Below are 17,872 nucleotides of genomic sequence, written 5' to 3'. Positions count from 1 at the left end.
ATAGACAGCCTCAGGCAACTTGTCTATGCCAAGGGCCTTGGGGAAGAGCATACTACTGCGTTAAATAAAATGGAGACCGCCCTCATTAGATCTGTACTGCAGAAACAGATGAGCATCACGAACTCCGTTGCAAAGAAATAAATTTTGTGTTTTGATCAGCCACTTTTTTTTTTTTTTTTTTTTTTGAGCTGTCGTCCACTTACTACAAACTTCGGGGTACAATGTACTGATGCCATGTAACGCTCAGATTCGTTATAAGGGACTGTATAAACAAAGTGTACCAACTATCATGCACAAATATTTAAATATATGGAAATGCCACATAGCTGGACAGAAGCAAGGTAATGTTGTTTGCCATTGCTTGGAGATAGTCACATAATTTTTTTACTTTCTGTCAAATTACATAATTAGCCTTAATTAATGAACTTATCAAATATTATAATTAGAAGAAATGTGTCAATGAGAAGATTTTAGCGCAACATGAAACATTCCTGATACCGCTCTCTGTTGCTCAATACATGCTACATAAAAGTATTTTTCCACGCGTGAAAGACGCCCGGGAATAGATGCAATATTGCCACACGACTGGCCACTCTAGGCACTTTGCGTGTATTTGCAGGCTTTTTTCAAGCTTGGAAAAACTTTCATGTTGCTCTACAATTTTCTCATTGACACTTTTCATCTAATTATAATATTTGAGAAGTTGATTAAGTCTAATTATTTCTTTTTATTTTTGCCTTCTACCTAATTAATCTGCATATCTCCAAGTGACAGCAAACAACATTACCTTGGTTATTTCTACCTACATGGCACTTGCATATTCTTAAATCTTGGTGCATGATAGTTGGACCCTGCATAAGTGTGTGTTCTTGTTTCTTATTTGCCAACGGTAGCCTTACACAGCGTTTTGTGTCTTCCTGAAACTCGACAGACTAAGCACGACATATCAAGACATCACTGAAACATGCCTTGTACAAAAGTACCGAAAACAAAATGTGGTGTGACTCGAGCTCATTTTGTTGAGTCGTACGCCACGCTCCATCTACGAAATGAATGTGTTTCGGTCTGTTATGTAATAACGTCCGAAGACAAAGCTTCCACCAGAAAAACAGGGCTTGATGTCACCAATAATGTCCTGAAAGCTTGATCATTTCCATGCTCTTAGCATCCAGATTGCTGACAAGTCAAGTGCAACTTTTTGCCCTTAAATCACGTTCATAGCAACCGCAGATCAAGAGGGCACAGGCGAAGCAAAGGGGTGGTCTGGCAGCAGACGACGTGCATGTGCTTGGTTTTCCCTGCTTCTTGTACATGGCTCTGCGCTGCGCATTAGCCACGCACTTGTGCGTTCCCTCTAACAATGGACCCATCTGTACGTATGCTGTCGAAATGCTGATGGATAATAGCAACTCACAATAACAAAAAATAAAGTTACACTTAAGGTTAATCAAACATAATCATGAATACAACATGCACTACTGAACATGCACTGATATTTCAGACATCGTTAAAACTGTAGAGACCTCCAATCAAAAATCAGGGAACCTGGCAGAAGCGTTTGCATCTTCACGGCTGCTGTCATTTAAACATTATGCTGCTGAGTTGACCAAAGTGCAAATTTGATGCTAGTTTCAACACTTCCTCCTGTTGAAGTCTCCCCAATGTGCCGAAAATTGTCAAATCTGACAAATAGTTCAAAGTGCAATCGTCATTTCATAAGGTGCGTAGCATTGTTTGTGGAAGAAGAATTCCAATGCTCCAATTGATCCCATTACAATTAATCGATTTCTTTGGGCTCAGTAAGATAGTTAAACAGCTGTAAACATTATGCTTCAGCTTATAGCTTTCAGTTTCTCATTATTCAGCAACTTCTGTTTTAGAAAAGTGATGGCCCAAGTATCTACTCTCTGCAATTTATAAGAATAGAGTTCAGCTTCTTTCAAATGCCAGAAACCTCATGAAAGTCAATGCACTGGATGGTGAGAAAGACCATTTCTTCATTTTCATGTGTTAAGATGGAAAGTTCCCAAAGTAAAGTTCCTCTTAAAAAGACAGCGGTAACTAAAAACCAAACCTATGCACAGACACTAGAGCCAGCCCTGCATCTCATATTGTGGCACTGCACCTGAGCACTGCTGGGTCCCTCGGAATGACTACGCTGCCGACAGTAGGGCAGAATGCCCACTCCAGCGGCACACCCGAGTAGAGCAGCCAGAGGGGCAGGTGGTGGGGCTCAACAGCATCGCAGGCTGGCAGCCGCAGCAAGTGGTGAGCCAGGTCTTGCACCTGCATGCAAAACCCCAAATACATACTTTTATAATGGTAGAACTTCATTACAGAGCGCGCCTATTTAAAAAGGTCAGCTGGTAAGACTGATTGAGTTTGTGGCTGATAAGCTGAGCATTATATGCATTTTGCAGGTGCCTAGTGTTTGCAATCAGTCTACAAAGGGTAACACACGTCATTTCTAATATTGAAGAGGGTAGAATGAGTGTTAGCTCGTGTCTCATAAAATCAGCTGACATGATATTGTTGCTGCAAAACTTGCCACTTGTAATTTTTCTTACGTGAAGTTCCTGTGATTTTTCTCAAAGCCCTCTAGAATTCCAAGAAGATAGCAGCTTTCAACAGCTCTGCCACATAGCATCTCACATTCTCATAGCTGAGAATATTAAATTTGCTTTGTTTGTTTGTTTGTTTAAGTACAGTAAACTTCTGTTAATTCGACTCCGGTGAATTTGATTTCTTGGTTAATTCGATCCTGACTGAAGGTCCAGGCCAGCACCAATACATATTTAGGGCCTCGAACTTCTGTTATTTCAATCTCAAAATTGGCCTTCGACGAATAATTAGAACTTGACTGATCAGCTTCGCCGCAATACAGGTGTGTTATGTGGTGAAGCATATCAAGATTGAAAAGGGGCCACTGCCACGGGCATGGTGTTAGAATAAGTTAGGTGTACGAACGAGTCTCGCCGGTGCAGCACGCCGCCGCTCGTAGTGTGCCCGTCCTCCGACAGGCGGCGCGCCAAACTTGGGGCCTTTGGCGCAGCGCCCATTAACAATCAGGTAGGGTGAACGCGCGCACTGCTGGCTCCTTGCAATATATTATGAGGGCCAATTCAGCCTTAGTCGTAATAAACCTAACAGCTTGTGGTGGTTTATATTAAATGCTTGTCGTGAAAATCGCAGGCCACTAAAGAGCTGTTCACTCGTTCGCACTAAAAGTTATAATTGGCGCGAGCTGTAACAGCAGCTATTCTGCTGTGATACGTCTCAGTCTTCCCAATATTTTGTACTTATATTAAGAGGAAGCTTTAGCTCGAGCGCTCCTATCTAAATACATGTAAAAGGAGAATTCGTTTTTCTCGGCAACCACTGCACCAAATTTGACGAGGTTTGTTGCATTTAAAAGACAAACTTAAAATCTAGTGACTGTTGGTTTCGAATTTTTGAGTTAGATTGTGAATTTTTTATTAAAAATTGGCAAAAATCGAAAATTTTCAAAAAATGAAACTATCAAGTTTACAACTCTGTAACTTAACCACTAAAAATTATAATACAATTCCGTGAATTGAATCTAATAGTACATCTAAAGCGGACAAAATTGATATGTTACACATGAATATAAAAAAATTTAGTCGTAGGGAAATACAACTTTTGCAAAACCGTTGTAACCAACGTAACAAATTCACGTAAGATGTAAAATGACATATTGAATTTGTCCGCTTTGAATGATCTAATGGATGCCGTTTACAGAACCGCGATATCGTTTCTTGATGCAGAGCTATGAATTTGTAAACTTCGTGCTTCTATTTTTTTCAAACGGTCAAATTTTTGAAAATCGTTTTAAGAAAATTCAAGCCCTAAGTCGAAATTCCGCTTCCAACAGTCACTAGAATTTAACTTTTTCTTTCAAATGCTACAAATTTCATCAAAATAGGTCCAGGGGTTATCTCATAAAAACGTTTTTGCATTTTACATGTATTTGAATAGGCCGCGTCGGAGTTGGGCCCAAGCTAAAGCTTCCTCTTAAGTTATAATGTGAGCGATGTTGCGTCAAATTATGCAAAACACTGTCTGTAAAACTGCCGACAGAGGACTTCTGGAAGTTGGCGCCCGGAAACGAGTGTCTTGTGTTTTCGTTTGCAGCTGTTATGTGCGCTAGTTTCCGCGTAAGTTTCGGGCGCTGAATGTTGCTTTCATGCTTTGAAAAAAAAAAACACACACAATGCTGCATTACCATTTATTTCGCACACATATCTGCAGTCACAAAAGAGGCCAGCTATTACAGGTTTTGCGTAAAAATTGGGAGAGCTTCCGTAGCCGCTTTGTCGCATCAGATATGGCTACATTGCGCTATCTTCTGTTTAGTTCACACAAAAATATGTGGCATAAAAATACAGACAAGTAAAAAATCATGTGTTAAACAAGTTTAGCAAGCTTCCGCAGCTGCTGTGTTTTGTTTTTTGCATCAGCTTTTCTTTGCTTGCAGACTTGCGGCATTCTCATTGCTATATAGTGATGCAGAAGACATGCCATCATTTCTTCTTTGTGTTCCAAACAAGGAAAAGAAAAATGGTAGCTTTCTAGCATGCTTTCTACTGTCAATTCATAGACATTTCTGTGAAAAGTGTGCTTCTGAAATTCAGTCTCGGCAGCTTGCAGTAGGTGGAAAATGGTCCTACTGGGGTGTAATAGTCCACCTCGAGTTTTGCACCGAACTAGGGCACTTTCTTTTAGACTGTGCAGCAGCTTCTTCAATAAGGCATTCTGTACATTTTGAGCATGTGGTACTATTCATAAGTTTTCGACACATAAAACCAGCAAGGTAATAAATTATACAGTCAATAACCTCTGGCTCTGCACATACATGATCAAAACTTCTTCACACTCAGCTTCCGCGTCCACTAAGCCATCCAGTTTTTGTTTTAGTTGCTGAAGTTGTGTCTTTTCTTCATTTTCAACCTTAAACACAAGCTTAATATCAGTGATTGTTACTGCCTGTGTATTATCGGCGGTTTGCACTTCGCAATTGCCAAACTTTGGCGGCTTGGGCAAACTATACACTGAAAGCATGTTATACAATTGCAGGAAAGTGGGCATAGAGGGGTGGTCACTTCGGCCACCTGCTTGGCGGATAATTCCGAAGAAGCGTTCAAGCACGTCCTGATTGAACTTTCCAGACAAGACATACCTGAACCCACACTCCTTGAGCAAATACTGAGAGAGTTCCAATGGTGATAAAATTGACACGCGCAGTCCCTCTGCGGTCTGCTCGGTTAGGCAATTTTTACGGGAAATCTTTTCAGACAATACATCTTGCTCCCACTTGTTTAGCCAAAACAGTGAAGATGCTAAAACTCGTAGATCTTTGCTCCCTACAGTAATGCCTTCTCACGGGCAGTTTCGATTGAGGGCGTCAAAGAGGTCATTTGAGTTTCATGGTAAACTCCATCGTACCTTTCACGCTTTCTAATCCTTGCGTGCCTCTCCTCGAATAAAACTCCAGCCCTTTTGCTACACTCTGGCTGAACAACTTGGTCGCCAGCTTAACACACATTTTTTCAGTGTTTGTTGGATTAATATGGGAAAATGTTAATTTGGGACAGACACGCGCCAGGCCGGGTTGCTTCGAGTCTTCTACAAACAATCTGTCATAGTGCTCCCAGTGCACCCGTTCACCATTGACAATCAAAATCTTTTGTCAATGCAAGCGGTTACGCACACATTTCAGGAGGTGAGGCACATCGGAAAAAACAAAAACATTGCGCTTGTTGTCAACAGGATGAGTAAAGAAGTGTTTAGTGTGCCGAAGAGCCCCACTCACTCCGAACTCTTTCCACATTAAGCGATTAGTAGCTGCTCCATCCCACACAATTCCATCGACCAACGCGCCAGCTTACTCCAGGAGAAAAATCGCTTTTAGTATGAGCTGTGCAAGTTTGGTGCCTTTTGTAGGACCCTTGCTCACAAAGACAGCAACTGGCTGCGAGTAATGATCCCCAAATACTCAAAATGTGAACACCAGTCCATGGTCGGCGAGGTCATCGCTGGTCGTCGCACTGTCACCAAAATTGCTGAATCCACAATAAGTCATTGACTTTCAGTGCACTCTCATCTCTTTCCTTACCTGCATTTCGTCGAACACTAAAATCCCATGTCGCTGAAACTCGCCCTTGGTGGCCATTTCTTTTTTAAATGCCGCAAAAAATCGTGTGTCAAATCAGCATTTCACCCTCACCAAACTTAAATACTTTCGAACTGTTGTGACACAAGGAAGCGGTAGAACATCATTTTCTCAGAGGAAGGAATACGCCGATGGGCTGCAAATGTGCAGCAACAGACACAGCAAAAGCCAATCTTCTGTGCAGCGCCGGCTCTTTTTATTTACGAGTTTGGCAGCTGCCAAACACTCTTTCACTGCCGTCAGCTGTATTGCTCGTAGCTCAGCTTCGGAAAGCTTCGCTTCAATGTCTTTTGCAGAAATCGTCTGCAGGCGCTCACGAGCTTGCTTAAGCTCGGCAGTGAGCATCTTCAGCCGGTTGCAAAGGCGATTCTTTGATCTTTTGAGGGAATAGTTAGCACGCCTGAGCGCTGCAATTTTTTCACGGTTTTGCAAGTTTTTCGCGGAGAAACAAGCACCACTGGAATTCAACTTCCGTTGCTTCTCCATTAGCCTATTCTGGTGAATTCGGAATGTGTCTGAGAGGCTGAAGCACTTCTGGCAAACCGATTCACCGGCACTGAGGATTAGTGGACATTTCTTGTGGCGCCATTTATTATCAGAATCGAGAAACGCACTTTGCGGCTCAGCCTCAGGATACTCTTTGACGCTAGGTCCTGCAGTACAAAGCTTTACTTTGTCTACATTGTAAGAGTTGTCGGACGATCCTACCGCTGTCAACCAGATGTAGGAGTCGTCGGACGACCTCGCCGCTGCCACCATTTGAAGGAGTTGAAGGTTGTAGAGAGGAACTCGGTGAACAGGATCTATTTACATTATTCACATCTTAGACAAGACATACATCGACAGTCTAGCGTGACTCCCATATGGAGCCCGCAAGACTAACATACAGCAAACAGCTTACGAGCACGCAGCTCACTAGTATGTCTCTAGCATGACAACGAGCACTCAGCTCCCGACGACGAGCACACACTAGCAGCCGGCAGATGCTGCTTATAAGCACTTGGTCCCCCCTTGATTCCCAGTGGACGGAAACGTTCGTCCAGTCATCGTTCGACGTCATCGTTCAACGTGACCGTAGATAACCTGCCCTTTTGGAGGAGGCGGGCTCACATACTCGTGTTGCACACACACACAGGTGTAACGGTCCGGAGCCGACGTCAGAGGGGTTTCGTAGAACTCTGCTTCGTCCCGGGTGGCGTGGCCGGGTACCACATTCCTGAGCTGACCCCGCGCCACGTGGCTGCCGGTTATTCGCAGTTCTCTGAAGTGCGCCCCATCCGGTTAAGGAACACGTGCAGCGGGCTGAAATAGCTGGCACGTTGTCACCCCGTACGGCCATTCCTAACAACATGCTCCAAAATAGTTTTAACGTCCTCCAAAGATCTCACAGAGCTTGTACATTTTAAATCCTCCAAAGAAAGAACATTGCCCATCACTACTACTCTCACCTCCATTTTGTCATCGATTTCGACGACCTTGGCAGCCATCAGAGAAGCAGCAGGGCAGATGCCGCCCCACGAGCACGTTACTTCATTCATGTCTGATGCGGTCATGTCGCCCGCTGATGCAGTACGTGAGTAAACGACAGCAACTGGCTGGCAGATCTCTTGGAGCGTTTTAGTTGAAGAAAGACAACACTTTCGACTTCCATTTCGAGCCGGTGAAAACCCCAGCATTTAGACGGTAGGCACGAGAGTGGAGGGTTTTCGAACAAGCTTGCGAATGCTGAGATCACCGCTGTTGCTGAGCTGCAATCGGATTCTTCTTCAACCGCTGTCACGTTGCACGCCTCAGCGGTATTCGGAGAGGAGCGCATGCTAGCTTCTTCTGACACTTGTACACAAGGTTCGGCGGTCTTCATTTTTTTTGCTTCTAGTGGTTGCCTTTCGGCGGGTCGTTTTCTGCTTCTTGAAGTCTTCGAAAGGTAGGCAGGGCAGTCAGGGAATTTCGTCGGCACCGCGTCCTTTGCCAACAACGCACGTCGCGGGACGCTTTGCAGCACATGACCATTGTACTCTGCCGTCCAGGTCTTGGACACAAAACTGGGCTCAAAATGTCTCTCGCAAACGTAATTGGTTATTTGTAGAGCTCGGTCCTTTCTTGGTATGGCCCGCCGCCACTGCTGCCGTCGTTCGTCATCTTTAGGCGCCAAAAAAAGCGAAAACTTTTCCTTGCAGGATTTGTAGCCCGTATTGCAGCGTGGCACAGAACACTTCTTCGCCATCACGCAAACGCAGAATGCGCCAAAAACGAAGAAAATGATGGAGCGTGGATATCAGCGAAAGGCACCGTTCACGTGCACGAGAGAAAAACGATGCGCACAACAGAAGACAAGAACTGACACGTTCCTTACGGCAACACATGGTCTATCAACCACCTAAAGCCCAGCCGCCCCTACAGCCCCCAACCGCCCCATGCCATCTCTCGGCGGCCGGCGGAAATTAGTTCCTCGCTCTCGCCACTTGCTCTCCGCCGCGGGACGGCCCGTTCACACACCTAACCTATTCTAACACCATGGCCACGGGACATGGTACGTGTTTCTTACACAGACACAGACGCGCATGTGCTGCATCTGGTCACAGTACAAGCTCCTAGATGCCTAGTAAGCATACTGGCAGCTATTCAGGGCAGTTTCTGATACTGCTGTTGCGATGCGAGCCCTCATTTTGCAGGCATGTGTGTCTAGTATCCGAGACCGTTAAAGAAGTCCAGTACAAATTCCTTCAATTATAAGCATGGGCACGTGCTGTGCACCGGGAAGAGGAGAAAAACCATCTGTGTTTTGGGAAAGTTAGCGGAAAGGAAGGTGGTAAGATTAAAGAACTGAGAAAGTCGCAGGCACATTTAAAGTCGGCAAAAGAGCGGAGGTCTATCTAAAACTCTGAAGGCCTGCCAGTTGACATATTAGGGGCATCTCAGTGCTCGTACTGTGACTGGAGATGGTGCATGTATGTATGTGCATGTATGCTTAACATGCTTCATCGAATAACATGGCTGTACTGCGGCGAAACTAACATTAAAGGCTAGTACTGCTAAGTGAATCAACAGTGAGTTTCGGCATTTTTTGTGCCTTTTATTTCATTTGAACCACTGGATAATTCAGCCAGTTTCGCTGGTCCTATCAGGATCGAATCAACAGAGCTAGACTGTATACTTCAAGCATTATGTACAAGCCTGTCACAGGATTGGGGTACAAAGTACAGTAAAAGAAAGTCTGATTGGACAGAGTATGCAACATAATTGCCATTATAAATAACATAAGTATTGTAAAGTATTTAACATTCTGGTTTGCAAAACAGTAAACATAATATTGCCACCTGGGGCATTGTGCGATTTGTGATAGAAGAAGCAAACAAGAAGAGAAGAGGAAGTAGGCTCGCTTCTGCTCAAGATCTAGGACCAACCGCCATCTCCGTAAGTGCCGAACCAGCCGTGAACACCGCCAGTTTTTTTTTAACACAGGTGACAATATACAGTAACCTATTTACAAAGGTCGTACTAAATTAACAGTTTCAATAGTACTGAAACAATACAGTGGACTTCCGTTAATTTAACTCCGGGGTGTGTTCAGACTAGGACAGACTAAGGGGGATCCCAACTATTCTTACTTCCAGATAAATTTTCATGAAGTGGGAAAATGTCTCTGCAGAAAGGAATCGACCTTTGTCGAAACTTAGAAAGGATTTTTTGAAGTCATTAAAACACTCTTTTCTAACTTAAGTGAAATAAGAATTTCTTTCAAGAAATCCGTGCCAAGTTTTGCAAAATGAAGGTTGATTCATGATATTGGACCAGTGCACTTATATCCAACACGTACACGCACACATAGAAAGGACATACACCAGTGCTTGTGTGTGTTCAGGTCAGATGTAAGTGTGCTGCTTCAATATCATGGCTCACCAACTAGCCCATCAGTATCCTTTAAGGTTGATTCCTTTCCACAAAAACATTTTCCCACCTCATATAAAAGTTTAGTTGAAAATTAAAAATAGTCTGGACTCCCCTTGCTCTGTCCTTATCTGAACACAGCCTCTGGTTAATTCAATCCCAACCGAAGGTCCTAGCCAATGTCCATGCATTTCTATGGGCAAAAAGTTTTGTTATTTCTATCCTAAAATTAGCCTTCACTGAATAATTCAAACTTGAGCGGTCAGCATGCAAGTGCCTGACCCCAATAGCGACCTCTTCAGTGGCAGCATCTGTATCAGCAGAGCTTAGGGGACAGTGAATGCATTAAACACCATTCCTTTCTCGTCAAAAACGCCTATTTCCAGCCTGTCCTGATTACTGCATTTACCTGATCCTAATGTGCACCTATTTTGTTAAAGAAAATTGGGCTGAAGACTGCCTGCGCAGTGCAATTGGACACGAAACCATAACCACCTTAACGACGTTCGTATGCTTTACGGCATAATTGCAGCAATGCCGACTTTAAAATACCCTGCGACAAAGCTGACTTTAGAAAACCGGCCGCCAACGTGCAACACATATTAGACTTTTGCCGGTTTTCCTTCCTAAAAAAATCAAGTGTGTTAAATTTCTATTTTGTTTAGGAGATTTAATGTCATTTCTATGTTAGTTTTCTACCAAGTGCCCATACATTTTCTAAATGAGTGCCTAGATATGCTGTGCTATTATGGAATCTACATTCAGCAAAATGTCTGCTAGCTTTAGCGATTGTGCTTCTGAATGGTAACATAAAAGCAAATGAGGGACACTTAAGTGCGGTGTGAGAGCTCCAAAATGCATCCGAGGAAACAAAGAATCCAAGATTATGTTTTGCTGAAGAGCGACCACCATTACTGCTCCTGGCCACACATGCCCAAAGTGCACAAGTACAGCATGACACATGTTGAGCCAATGCAGTTCGTTTCTAAATGCAACACACACTTGTACTGGCCACACTTGGTGAGAATAGTGGCACATTTGGGTTGTTGCGTATTCAAAGCATGCGCTTCCTACAGCACTATGCACTACAGTCAATCCTTGATCTAACAAACTCAGATATATCGAACTATTTGTTCACATCGAACAGTTGTAACATCCCCTTGGAAATCCCATGCAAAAGTATAGTGATGTACTACGCTTGTATAGAACTCCAATTCACTGCCACATTTGATATATTGAATGCTGCGCTGCATCACAGCCCTGCAAGCATGCTTCTCCTAACAGCAATACAGTCACTTTTCACGCCGGAAATATTTAATCACAAGGAATTTGAAATGGCACTGTTTTGACAGATACCGTAAAAAACAGACTGAAACTGAAGGGCAGTACATGGTACGGAGAAAAGATGAGCAGGGTACGTGTCTCACTCTCACGGCCCATATGGATGACTCATGCAAACTACAGCCATTCGTTATCGGCGAGACTGCCACTCTGCTTCCAGAATGTGAAAAGCCTCTCGGTCCAATATGCGTGTTTCACATGAAAGCATAAATGACGCTCAATTTTTTTTCATAGAGCGTGAGGATGTATGTGCCGCCGGGTTTCTCTTGTATAGACAGGAGCTTTCAGTTTCACGAACAGCATTTTAGAATTTTGCGAGTGGCCAAAACGAATGCAATCCAAATCCTTACTTAGACTTGTACATAACTGTTTAGATTTAACAAAACCACCGCCCACCATATGCAAAAGGCCCCCTCCCCCTTTCCCCCACCATCGTGGCAGCAGCGCACAAGGCTCTTCACAGTACAATTCACAGGTCTGCGCTGAATGTGTTTCATTCATGTTTGTGGCATTACACACGATTGGGAATGGACTCTAATGTTTTGCAAGCTGAAAGCCCCTTTCAAATGCAAGTGTCCGGGCAGTGTCGGCAGTCACTGATGCAGCGTAAGGGCCAAAAACAAACATACCGTGAGGCATCCTAGCGGCATGCAAAAATTAAGTAGGCAGACTTAGGGTGGTCGAGAAGTGAGGACGACTGGTTCTGACAGGAAGCTGGTTCCGAAACCTGACACAGAAGTCTGCCTAGTCAACTCGTTGTTGACGTATGATGATCAGCTGTTTAACAGCACATTGTGACAGACACACCACTCAGTAACATTCACGCGTGATTCGCAGTACAAGTGCACTAATGGCGTCATGGTGCATATCCAGATATATAGGCTCCCTTTCCTCCAGACTACATCTATTTCTACCTTAACCTGAATAAAAACATGCAACAAGGACTTCGACCCTCCCAAGGGGTACCGCGGTCTCATGCCCGGGCGACACAAGCTTTTAGAGTTAATGTTGTGATCAAAAACCACTCCACTGCGCAAGCAACTTGCAACATTCGTGTGAAAGAAAAAAACAAGGTAGTTTTTTGTGCATTCGACATGGCCTTCACAAATTGGTGAATTCTCACTTTTCACGATCCCGGCAAAGTGTCAGAGACCTGTGGAAGTTTTAGATAAGCTTCATATATGCATATTTCATATTTCAAATTATCAATATATGGAGCTATTTCACGATCCACTTCGAGTTCGATATATTTTGGATCGACTGTATACTCCACGTGCTGCCAAGCAGATAGGTGAAGAAGCGATAGGGTTGGCAGCGATAGCTCTTACAGGTGCCCCCTCCCTATAGGTGGCTGTTTCTTTTTTCCTCAGGCGATTACTACGCCAAAGTTGCATCGCTGGTAGGCTGGTCCACGTGCTTCTTGAAAAGGCAGTGTCAGTCATATCATGAGGGACGGCGGTACAGTTCTTCTCGTGCTACAAAATGTGGCCATAGTAAGCACTAACGAGTAGGCATGTGATGAGCCACCACAACTTATACCACTAGCCACTACGTTAAGCTCTATAGAGATAGCGTCAAGGATTCGTCCCAACTACTTCCTAACTGTATGTTTTAGGCAGGCACATATTAATGAGGTTTTACAGTATTGTCTCTGTCTCGACAAACTATGTCTCAAAACAAATTGATGTTCCACTCAGTTCTGTACCATAAACTGAGGAAGAAGCACTGCAGAAAAATAATAAGCAAGACGTCAATGCAGTTCTCTACAAGCATGAGAAGTGAGATCATGAAATATTGTGTGCTATTCCTTGGATGCTGCAGCTAATGGCATCATGATACTCCCTGTTACCAGAATTGAAAAAAAAATTGCGCTTATCATGTAATGAAAGGAACCAGAAAACAACATGAAACAAGGTGGGCTCAGCGGCTGTGCCTCTAGCATGTCCACTAACCCGCTGCTCTTCGCCATGCAGGTGTTTACCGAGGCAATCATCCTGACGCTTCTTCGTGTTCCGGCCGTCCACGTTCCTTCGTGCATGCCAGCTGCGTGCGCTGTGGGGGGTTCTCTCACCCGTACTCTTGGGACAAAGGAACGACAACACAGTAGTGCACACAATCACAAGGGCATTTATTGCACCTTTCATATATCAGTGCCTGCTAGCCAAGTTGCTATCCGCAAAACATGCCGATGGGCGCGCGACAAATCTAGAAGTCTGACTCACCGCGACCGGAAGCGAGCGAATATGTTCGCCCCATGCTGGATCCCAACGCCTGGTCCTTCGCGTGTATGGTCACGCGAATCATGGCGCGTTCGAAGGCGGCCACGCGAGGCGGTCTCGCAGAAGCATCGGTCGCCACGCGCACGGAATGTCCACGCCGCGCGCCGACCCGCCGGGGAAGACAGGTCGCTCCACGCGCGGCACGGCACGTCCGTGCTGCTTGCTGTCTCGAACCCAAGAGAGCAAGCGCCTTCCCTTCGGCGCCCAGGTAACCTCGCCTGTCGGCGGCGTAGCAGCGCAACACTCGCGCCATCTCTCGCACTGCGCTTCAACCACATCGGTCAGCGCAGGCGTCACGCAGGCCACGCGGCGAAGCGGGAGTACAGGAGACGCGCTATGCGGGAAAAACATCAGGGGACGCGCGAGAGTCGCGCATCGCCACAGCGCATCATGGCCCCACTCAAACGATGACCCGGTGGCTATTAGGACGCATCTTCGTGCATCTACTATCAACGAAACTATACAATCGGTATCGCCCTCGCTGTTCCTGGACCTCGGTCAAGCCAATCAAGCACCATCGTCTTCGACAGCCGCCTTCACGGCAGCTATAAATCCTCCGCATCTGTGCGACTCGTTTCGTGGGCTCAGCGGCTGTGCCTCTAGCATGTCCACTAACCCGCTGCTCTTCGACATGCAGGTTGGTTCACCACGCAGTTTATTTGCTAAAAGGACGAGCAATTACCTCTTGGTACAGCTGCCGAGCCCCCAGTGTTTGTTTTCTATGGCGTGTGAGTGCTTTGCTGTTGCGCGTTTCCTGTTGCTGCAATCAGGCGATATTGAGCTGAATCCTGGACCCCATACAGCGGCAGTCTTAGAGGAGCTAAAGAAACTATCTTCTGGGCAATCTGAACTTCTCTCGGAAGTCCAGGATCTTAAACATCAAGTGCTGGCAACTAATGACGCCCTGGTCGAACTCAGTAGACGTTTAAGAAGCGTTGAAGCAAACTGCCAGCAAATTGAGCCCTTGAGGCAGCACTTCGGATTCGTGCAAACCGACACCGCTGAGACGGTTCATCGGGTTTGTAATCTTGAAGCTCGTATTGATGACGCCGATAATCGCTCTCGGCGCAATAACTTGATCTTTTATGGCATTACGGATACTAACAAATCTGAATCATTTGCTCAGTCAGAAGAACTGGTCATTCGGCTGTGTTCTGACCAGTTAAATGTTTCTTTAGAGCCAAGGGAAATCGAGCGAGCGCATCGCCTTGGTCGATACATCCCCGGTCGTAACCGGCCCATCATTGCCAAACTTTCCTGCTTTAAAACAAAAGAATCCATCTTGTCGAATGGCCGCAAGCTTAAAAACACTTCATACAGCATGGGTGAGGATTTTTCTAAGCCGGTACAGAACGCGCGAAAACATCTTGTCGTTTTTGCACGAAGCCAATCAGTTCCTTTTTCTCTTCGCTTTGAAACATTATTCATAGGTTCAAAACGCTACATTTTTGATCCAGCTTCCCAATCCGTGAAAGAACTAGTATAGCTATCGCGTTGTCACCAGCATTCGTCCCGACGTGCTCTGCCTGTCCCCCGAGAACCTTTTTCAATCTCTGTTATTTTTACTAACATAAGAAGCTTTCTTCCGAAAAGACAACAAGTATCAGATCTAGTATCTTCGTCTGGCAGTGACCTACTCATACTAACTGAAACATGGCTTACCAATGATATAACTGACGGTGAAGTTCTGAGTGAACTACCGAATTTCGATGTTTTTCGTAAAGATAGGCAGGGTACTCGGGGCGGTGGCGTTCTTATCGCAGTAAAAAAACATCTAATGTGCTCCACAGTTAATGTGGCCACTGACCTAGAAGTTGTATGGCTTATCATTCGCGCTAATCCACAGCTACTACTTCTTGGCGTCTGTTATCGTCCCCCCAACACTAATCCTGACTTCCCCCGCCATCTGAATAACACCTTGAACCAATTAACAAAAAAATTCCCGAACGCTTGCATCTTGCTCTTTGGGGATTTCAATTACCCACATATCGATTGGTCATATTATTCTAGCACAGTTACTAGCACGACAGGAGCTAGAGAATTCTTAGATATCTGCCTTAATTTTAACCTCTCCCAGATGATAACAGAGCCAACGCGTGCAACTCATGGCTCGGCTAACATACTAGACCTCATACTAACCACTCATCCTGAAAGCATGTCCTCCATTAGCTACCTACGCGAAATAAGTGATCACAAAGTAATCCACGCTGTTTTCTCATTTTCACCTACAGTACGTCGTTCAGATCAGAAAACAATCCGCCTGTATGAAAAAGGGAATTATACCACCATAAACAGCGAACTAATCGCATTCTATCAATCATTTGAATTAGGTTTTGAAAATCGCTCAATACAAGAAAACTGGTTACTCTTCCAAAATAAGATGACTAACCTCGTTGCGCAGTTTATACCAACCATCTTACTTCGCTCTAATCGTAATAAACCATGGTTCACTAACGCACTAAAAAAACCGGAAAACAAAAAGAAACGTCAATTTCGCTTCGCTAAACTGAGGCCAAGCGCTAGCTCCTGGGAAAAATACTATGTATCTGAACGCGCCCACCTGATAGCTATCCGGCAACAGAAGCACTCATTTTTTCATTCAGACCTACCCCGCATGCTCAGCAGTAACCCCAAAAAATTTTGGCAGGTTATCAATCCCCAGTCATCCCCTGGTGTCAGAATTTTGAAAGATGGTGAAATCTTACGTGATATTGACTGTGCGAAACTGTTTAACAATGCATTTTCATCTTTGTTCACTACCGAACCACACGTGCCTCTTCCTGTTTTCACTGTTGCTCCCATGGCTCCAATGCCGGATATTATTTTTTCGCCAGATGGAATATCCGCACTAATTGATAATCATAAATTATCCTCATCAGCTGGTGTTGACGATATCACGTCAAAGCTCATCTCTGCCATGTATTTAACCCTGCTGTATTCCCAATCACTATCATCAGGCACGCTTCCTAACGAGTGGAAAAAGAGCAAGGTCGTTCCAGTCTACAAATTAGGTAACCGTAATTCACCCTTAAATTATCGTCCAATATCCATAACTAGTATCCCTTGCAAAATAATGGAACACGTCATATACTCACACGTAATGAATTTCCTAGACAGTAATAACTTTTTTCATCCGTCGCAACATGGCTTCCATAAAGGGCTGTCATGTGACACTCAATTAGCTACATTTCTTCATGACCTACACTCAAATCTCAATACTAACACTGTGACCGATATAATTTTTCTTGACTTTGCAAAGGCGTTTGATAAAGTAGCTCATCAACGCTTATTATTAAAACTTTCTCGCTTGAACTTCCACCCCAATGTCCTAGCATGGATAAAAGAATTTCTTAGTAACCGATCACAGTCCGTCAGTGTTAACAATACTACCTCAGAATTTCTTCCCGTAACATCAGGCGTACCCCAAGATTCAGTCTTAGGTCCCCTCCTGTTCCTAATATACATTAACGATCTTCCATTGCATGTTTCCTCTCAGATTCGTATGTTTGCTGATGATTGTATTGTCTATTGAACTATCACTAATAGTAATGACTGCATTTATCTTCTATATGACCTGAACAACATTACAGCCTGGTGTGATCAATGGTTAATGGTACTAAACAATAATAAATGTAAATCTATGTCAATTTCCCGCAGCCGTAATCGGCATGACTTTATCTACACAATTAATGACATCCCAATCGACACTGTAAACTCTATTAAGTACCTAGGCATTACGATCACGCATGATTTAAACTGGTGCTCGCATATAACTAACATCATATCATCTGCTAACAAAACCTTGGGATTTCTGAAACGCAATCTCCGCAACGCTCCTCAACAAGTAAAACTACTACCATATAAAACACTGGTTAGGCCAAAACTCGAATACGCATCACCCATATGGCATCCTCACCAGATTTACCTCAGCAACGCATTAGAATCCATACAGAACCGCGCCGTAAGATACATTCACTCGACATACTCATATGATATCAGCGTATCGCCATTAAAAGTAGAGTCTGGTTTGGACACACTAGCGCACAGTCGCCGTATCGCAAGCTTATCATTATTCCATAAATTCTTCACCAGCTCGCTTCGCCACGCACCTTACATTGTACCACCTTCACGCATATCGCTGCGCACAGGCCACCCACTAAATGTTGCTCGGCCT

At 44.4% G+C, this 17,872-nt stretch overlaps 1 protein-coding gene across 2 annotated transcripts in view; it reads right to left on the bottom strand.

Annotated features, from left to right (window-relative positions):
• The window catches only part of LOC142578633 (uncharacterized), a 174,054-nt gene that overhangs the window by 88,586 nt on the left and 67,596 nt on the right, over positions 1 to 17,872 (bottom strand). For both annotated transcript variants that reach the window (XM_075688061.1, XM_075688060.1), the window contains one exon: positions 2,126 to 2,286. In XM_075688061.1, the coding sequence (XP_075544176.1) occupies positions 2,126 to 2,286 (161 nt within the window). The remainder of the gene's footprint in view (positions 1 to 2,125; positions 2,287 to 17,872) is intronic.

This window comes from Dermacentor variabilis, chromosome 4, assembly GCF_050947875.1.
Source record: "Dermacentor variabilis isolate Ectoservices chromosome 4, ASM5094787v1, whole genome shotgun sequence".
NCBI classification, from domain to species: Eukaryota; Metazoa; Arthropoda; class Arachnida; order Ixodida; family Ixodidae; genus Dermacentor; species Dermacentor variabilis.
This window is presented reverse-complemented; position numbering and strand designations above follow the sequence as displayed.